At 32.8% G+C, this 7,594-nt stretch overlaps 1 protein-coding gene across 4 annotated transcripts; it reads left to right on the top strand.

Annotated features, from left to right (window-relative positions):
• The first annotated feature begins 860 nt into the window (after nt 1–860).
• LOC110657115 (G-type lectin S-receptor-like serine/threonine-protein kinase At4g27290) lies at nt 861–5,344 on the top strand. 4 transcript variants are annotated; one of them, XM_021814203.2, is made up of 8 exons: nt 861–933; nt 1,223–2,578; nt 2,711–2,833; nt 3,345–3,505; nt 3,583–3,793; nt 4,055–4,292; nt 4,364–4,514; nt 4,879–5,344. In XM_021814203.2, the coding sequence occupies exons 2-8, from the start codon at nt 1,315–1,317 to the stop codon at nt 5,182–5,184; spliced, it is 2,454 nt and encodes an 817-aa protein (XP_021669895.2). In that variant the 5' UTR covers nt 861–933; nt 1,223–1,314; the 3' UTR covers nt 5,185–5,344. The 4 variants fall into 4 exon arrangements, 2 of the variants coding, with proteins under 2 accessions (XP_021669895.2, XP_021669901.2); XR_002495279.2 differs by lacking the exon at nt 861–933 and having other exon boundaries at nt 1,201–2,578; nt 4,390–4,514; nt 4,996–5,232; XR_002495277.2 differs by lacking the exon at nt 861–933 and having other exon boundaries at nt 1,202–2,578; nt 4,390–4,514; nt 4,879–5,018.
• The last annotated feature ends 2,250 nt before the right edge of the window (nt 5,345–7,594 follow it).

Genomic DNA, 7,594 nt, shown 5'->3' with positions numbered 1-7,594 from the left:
ATTCTATAATTTTGTAAAAATTTTATTTTATTTATTGTGATATTTTTTCAATAAACGAATAATTATAGACAACCTTTTTAACATCATTCAAAAAAATTTATATAATCTAATATAATTTATTTTAACATTACATAACCTGCTAATCATATATACACTGTTTACGGTTATAAATAAATTTATAATTTATAAATATTCTAAAAAAATATATTTAAATGATTATAAGCTTTTTATTTAAATAATTATAAGCTTTATTAATATTTAAATAATTATAATTATAAAATATTTAAATACTTTATAAAATATATAATTATTAAATATAAAATCATTAATTATATGAATATAAAATTTGATCGTGTAGTACAACACAACTTAAGAGATTTAATTATTTTAAATTGGTTGAATTTAGATACTATGGACTAATTTATTAACAAAATAAAATCCAATAATTCTAAGATCTTGTAACCCCCTGAATGGGTGCCGTATGGAGTGGACTTGCTGAAATCAGGTCTTATGACCTTTTGTGGTGTTGTATGACCATTGAAGTTTGAATTTTTTTTTTTTTTTGAAAGAACCATTGAAGATTGAGTTATTCACTCCTTTAGACTAAAGAGGGCCATTGTAGGTGAATATGGCATCTACACGGTAAGGTAGCGGTGCTAATGAGATTGAAAGAACAAATGCAAGAGAGTTTTCCAATCAATAGCATTGTGCCAAGTGGCCAGTCAAATCAGGTGGACAAGTACTAGAGATATTATTGAATTAATTAACTATATTGGTGGCTGTCACTTATATATTATTTGGTTTATAAATACTTTTTTTTTGGAGCAGTTTCTTGTCTATTTCATCGTCACATGGACGGAGTTTCAGCATCAACATTAGAAAGAAGAAAGAAAATATCAAAGTCACAATTGCTAATCAGTGGCGGATTGTAAGGTAAAGCCTTCCACTTAACGCCACTAGAATTATCTCCAAGGTTGTTCTCTTTTTTTTTTTTTTTTCAAAGGTAAAAGTTCTCTCCTTGGCTGACCGTAGAAAAGTCTCTATAATTGGCAAATTTGTTGTTAAAGGTCTTTCTCGGAATTGACAATTTTGTTGTTAAATGTTTTTCTCAGATATTGCCATATATCGATCGATGGCATGGCCAGTTGTCGACCAGTTGTCATTTGTCATTATACAGTTATTCAATATTGCTAACACTGTTTTTAATGGGTCAATTCATTAGAAATGGAACTTTTCCCTGCCGACTTCGTTGCTCAACTTCCTCTCAAAGTAAATGGTGCTAGACTAGTATAGAGAGAGTGAAATTTACTACACATGGGAGGGTTTGGTCTGTTTTTGCTCTACTCTATCCTGTTCTCCATCTTAAGATCTTCCACTGCATTGGATTCTGTTAAACCAAGCGAACCATTGAGAGATGGTGATTTTCTTGTTTCAGCAGACCAAACTTTTGAACTGGGATTTTTCAATCTTCCAGATTCAAAAAGTCGATACTTGGGGCTACGGTACAAGAACATATTTCCTCAGACGATTGTCTGGGTAGCCAATAGAGATCATCCACTTTCTAATACTCTAGGGGTGCTGAATATCACCAGCAAAGGAAATCTTGTGCTTGTCAATAGCACAAACGATATCATTTGGTCATCAAATACAACAAGAACTGTGAAGGATCCAGTTGCACAGATCTTGAAATCAGGAAATTTTGTCCTAAGAGATGGAAATGATAGTAATCTTGACAACTTTTTGTGGCAGAGTTTTGATCACCCTGTGGACACTCTATTACCAGGAATGAAAATTGGAAGCAACTTAGTGACTGGTCTTAACTGGTTTCTGTCATCTTGGAAGGGGACAGAGGATCCTGCTCCAGGCGAATTTTCATTACAATTGGATCTTAATGGGTATCCACAGATGCTTCTTAAGAAGGGAAATAAAATACAGTTCAGACCAGGATCATGGAACGGTTTAAGTTTTACAGGAAATGCTGAAGTCTTGAGGCCTAATCCAAGTTTCACATATGAATTCGTATTAAATAAGGATGAAATCTATTACACGATTCATAGTTTGGTTGTTTCTAGGTTCACATTAAATCCATCAGGCACGCCACAGCTTTTCACATGGAATGATCAAACACGTGAATGGACAATTTTTAATGCAGCTATCTTCGATCAGTGTGAAAATTATGCCTTCTGTGGTGCATATTCTAATTGCAATACAAAAAAGTCTTCAGTTTGTGAATGCTTGGATGGTTTCACACCCAAGTCTCCAAACGACTGGAATTTGCAAGTTTGGTCAGGTGGGTGTGTTCCAAAGACTCCACTGAAATGCAGTGATAAGTCTGGATTTTTGAAGATTAAAGGAAGTAAGCTGCCAGACACTTCGTCTTGCTGGTTTGACAGAAAAATTGATCTCAAAGAATGTGAGCGATTGTGCTCTTTAAACTGCTCTTGCACTGCATATGCAAATTTGGATATTAGGAATCGTGGAAGTGGCTGCTTGCTTTGGTTTGATGAACTGATTGATATGAGAGAAATAACTGAGGGCCGACAAGACCTATATGTGCGGTTGGCTGCTTCAGAATTAGGTATGTATGTTCTTCTCTACTAATTAGTCTTTCTGGGTTTAGCTTCTCAGCTCTCCTATAAGGACAGATTGATAACAATTGTCCTGGATATGGATCTTCTAACAATATATATATATGATTTCGTGCTTACAGATAAAATTACGCGTAAAAGAATGCGCCAGAGTCTGAAAGCAGGAATCATTGCTGGTTCTGTGATATTGGGTATAATCATGCCATTGTTCTTTTACATATGGAGGAGAAATCTTAGAAAACATGGTAAACTTACTCAAATACGAATTTAATTGATATAAATGAAAAAAAAAAAATTTTACACACAAATAATTGAATCTGATTTGTTTTATATTTCGGTCTTGTTATATATCATACATCTTATATCTTGAATCAATATTGAACTAGATATAGATAGGAATTTATCTAATATAAATATTATTATTTTATGTGGCTTGAATTTTTGATATATTTTTCATGGACTCGAATTGTGATCTCGCTTAAAAAATTCCTATGTTATGACTCAGAATATTTTGTGAGGTTTGTAGTAAAAGCAAAAGGCATAGAAGTTCAGTGTTATTGTATCTTATTTTTTTTTCATTATAGTATAACTTTTCTCTAGTGTCCTGTTCATGAATATAAACTTTGTAGTCAAACCGTGTTCATTCTTCTTCTCTTCTCCATATTCTGATTGTGATTATTTGTATGCCTTAAATTTATGTATCTGTTATTAAAAATATAGCACTTTAATCACATTACTACCGTTGCCCAATTTCAGGTATGGCAAATAGAAGTTTTGAAGGAAATGACTACATTACTGAAGGTCGGAAAGAAGACATGGAGTTGCAATTTTTTAACCTAAACACGATATCTGAAGCTACTAATAGTTTTTCAAGCAGCAACAAACTTGGAGAAGGTGGCTTTGGACTTGTATATAAGGTGACAAAATTTATGTGATTCTTAAGCAAGCTATGCCTTTTAATTTAAATGTCTAAGCTTTAGAAATGATGATGTAGGGTATATTGGTGGATGGGCAAGAAATAGCAGTTAAGAGGCTCTCAAGAAGTTCTAGCCAGGGAATGAATGAGTTCAAAAATGAAGTTACTTTAATTGCTAAACTACAACATCGCAATCTCGTAAAGCTTCTTGGTTGTTGCATTCATGGAGATGAGAAAATGTTAATATATGAATACATGCCCAACAAAAGCTTGGACTACTTTATTTTTGGTATAAATCAACTTTTCTAAATTAAAAACATTCATCTTTTTTCATCCATTATTTATTTTGTTTTACCTCAAGTATTTGTTAGGCTAACATATTTGTGACATGGATTATTCTTGCCTAGTTAGATCTTGTCCACCATGGATTTAAGATACAAATTGTATGGTGGGATCCATCTATTAAATACATGGCTCCCATATGTTTGTATCTTAAATCCATAGTGAACTAGATCTAGGCAAGGATTTCCCAACATGAGACATTATTCAGATCAAACAAGAAGCAAATTGCTAGATTGGAATAAGCGTGTCCATATTATTGGAGGAATTGCTCGAGGACTTCTTTATCTTCATCAAGACTCTAGACTGAGGATTATTCACCGAGATCTTAAGGGTAGTAACATCTTACTAGATGGTGACATGAATCCAAAAATTTCAGACTTCGGGCTCGCAAGAACATTTGGAGCAAATCAAACTGAGGGCAATACAAGAAGGGTAGTTGGAACATAGTAAGTATATTTATAATTATTTCTGATTATCATTTGTGTTTGAAAATTTTTTCTTGCTGATAATTTTGCAGTGGCTACATGTCTCCTGAGTATGCAGTGGACGGACTTTTCTCTGTGAAATCTGATGTCTTTAGCTTTGGGGTCTTGATTTTGGAGATAGTAAGTGGAAAGAAAAACAGAGGATTTTGTCATCCAGATCATGACCTTAACCTTCTTGGACATGTAAGCATTTAGAATAGCATGTACTCCTTGAGCATGTTAACCAAAAACTTCAACTGGCATGCCATGACATTAAGACACTTGTAATGATTGAGTAGTTTCTTGACATGATATTAAAGTCTCTTAGACCAAAAGATCCAAAGCTTAAATCATGGCCATGCCTATTTATTAAATAAATATTTCAGCATAAGGTAAGGTAATGTGGGCATGTGCTTTTTCAGCTTTAAGCCCAATGGGCATTTATGTGTTTGGGTTGTGTGTTGGGGTGTATTAGAGATATAAAACAATTATCACCTATAAGCTTAAGTTTTTAGGTTGAGTGGTTTTTGGACACTATTAATGCATGTATTGCTTTGATATGTTTCAGGCATGGACGCTATGGATTAAAAGGAAACCACATGAACTAATAGATGAATGTTTAACAGTCTCCTCCACTCTATCTGAAGCCGTAAGGTGCATTAATGTGGGTCTCTTATGTGTGCAGAAACGGCCTGAAGATAGGCCAAACATGTCGTCTGTGGTTGTCATGTTAAGCAGTGGGAATCCTTTGCCTCAGCCAAAACAACCTGGATTTTTTATGGAAAGGACTGCAGCTGAAGTAGATACTTCGTCAAACACGCATCAATCTTCCTCTACTAATGAAGTTACTGTAACAATATTAGAACCACGGTAGACCATCAATTGTGATTAAAATTAAGTGAAATGGGAGCATTTTAATTTAGCAATTGTGTTAAGCATGACTGGTGGTTTGACAAGTGTATAATTAATCAGAAGTTTGATCGCCTTTTGATTATTATATCAAAACTGAAACCTCAAAAACCAAGCATTTCTAATATCCTAGTCCATCATCTTAATGCAAAATTGAAGTTTTTTGATGCAGGAATGTTCAATCTAATGAATGGATCTTCTCATTTTTGTCTGATGCACGCAACAATAATTAGTTAGAATAGTTGTTAGTTATTAAGATTCAATTGAATAACTAAACATAAAAGTTGAGTCAATTATATCTTGAAGTTAATAAATTAGGTCAATTTACTCTAATTTTTAGTTGTGTACAACACAAAGGAGATAGAGGGGCGTGAGGCTTACTTTAAGTGGTAAATTTGCTAATTTAATATTTAATAGTTTATAATAAAAGTAATAAATAAGTCATTGTATATTTTTTAATAATTCTTTTTTAAAAAATATATTATTTTCATAAAAATATTTTTAATGTTGGAATTGTTGAATATTTGAGTTTGAATTTTAATTTTAATTTTAATTTTAGATTGATTGAAAGAGGCAAAAAAAAAAAAAAATACTTGATAGTATTTTTTTTTAATTTCAATTGAATTTTCTTTTTCTAGCATTGTTGTGGTTTTTTGGAATGTAAAGTATAAACATGAAAAGGATAAGGGAGAAAACATCAAAAGATAAAAAGAGTACTAATCTATAAGGACCCAATTGTAAAATGTCAAAAAATTACTTTACTCCCTCTATATAAAATAGTTATACGATGTGGCGTAAGCATTTGGTTAAGTGGATGGAATAAATTTTGGCATAAAAGGCGATCCCTGTTACAACTTATAGATGGAATGACTGTGAAATAAGAATTTGAGTGTAATATGGTTAATTGCTCCCCAAAGTGAAAACAAATTTTAAAATGAAAAGCATCCATGCAAACTGGGTTGGAGGCATTGTGGACGGAAATCATACACACAGACACCTTCTGGTGCAGTATCTTTTTGTTGAGTTGTTAATGGAAAAATATGTGCAACCAAAATTAACGCTTACTAAGTGCAATCCACTAACAATATATTAAAACACATTATTTTCTATGGAAGATTTCCATTATTGACCTACTATAACATTTGATTGGAGGATGATTTGCTCTTTAAGCATTAAATTAGAGGGTGGATTAAGGTCTATTTGGCCTTGATGTTAGTGTAGCTATTAAGAAAAAAATTTTTAAATACATTAGTTAGAGAGTATTAAAAAATGATTTGAAATTAAATTTAATAAGTTTTATTCATTTGAACCCTGAAATGTCAAAACAAGTTTTTCTAATTTTCCCTTTTCAACAACATTTAAAATGATTTTTTTCCTGAAAAGTAGTTTTGACCCTCGAAAAATGAACACTAAAATGTCAAAACAAGTTTTTCTAATTTTCCTTTTTCAACAACATTTAAAATGATTTTTTCCCCTGAAAAGTAGTTTTGGCCCTCGAAAAACAATACCTAATAGGCACTTGGTCTTTGAGTCTTTAGTTGGCCTGTGGATATTGGCTAGGCTACAAAAAGTTTGTTTTGTTTTGTACTTTTTTTGGGTTGCTTCTCATTGGCTAGTTGCTTCCATATAAAGTCATTTTCCCTTCCTCCTTTCCCCTTCACTTTACATTGGCCATTTCCCCCATTTTTTCCTTGCTCCCTTCTCCCTTATATTACATGCTATGTATGTAAAAAGGCAATGTTTGTAACACCCCTATTTGCATAGCCTGGTACATTTTGCTATTCTGGTGACTGCTGTCGGTCCGGACAATTAAGGGGATTAGAATCACATCTAAGACACCTAGATAAGCCTTGAATATAAATAATTATTAATTGCCAAATAGTTAAGTATAAAGAAGAAAAACAAAGCATAAAAAGTTAAATGAGTCAGGAGTCGCAGCGATGGGTGACCTTCCTGAGAAGTGACTGCGAGGTCAGTCTTAACTCAAATTTTGAACTGAAAAAAGTGATGCCGTGGTCCTTAGGACTATTGCGAACACAGTAGAAAAGAGAAAATCACAGAAAAGAATTGTTAAGCAGGTCAAATAATTAGGTCAGGGATCCGGAAGAAGTATCAAATAACTTGCAAACCGGATTGAACCAGCGAGGGGCAATTTGGTCAATTCACCCCTAGAGCTGACTCCTGACCTTATTGTCCAATAAAATCGGAGAAAAGAAAATTTTAGAATCGAGAATTAAATTAAGAAGCTATGGAAAAATAAAGAAAAAAGAAAAAGAAAAGAAAATTAGAATAATGACATCACCTACATGACCTAAGCATTACCTCATAAATAACTACCATTTAATTATTCTATTTGACTAAGTTAATTAAAAGGA

This window comes from Hevea brasiliensis, chromosome 10 (genome assembly GCF_030052815.1).
Source record: "Hevea brasiliensis isolate MT/VB/25A 57/8 chromosome 10, ASM3005281v1, whole genome shotgun sequence".
NCBI lineage: Eukaryota > Viridiplantae > Streptophyta > Magnoliopsida > Malpighiales > Euphorbiaceae > Hevea > Hevea brasiliensis.
This window is presented reverse-complemented; position numbering and strand designations above follow the sequence as displayed.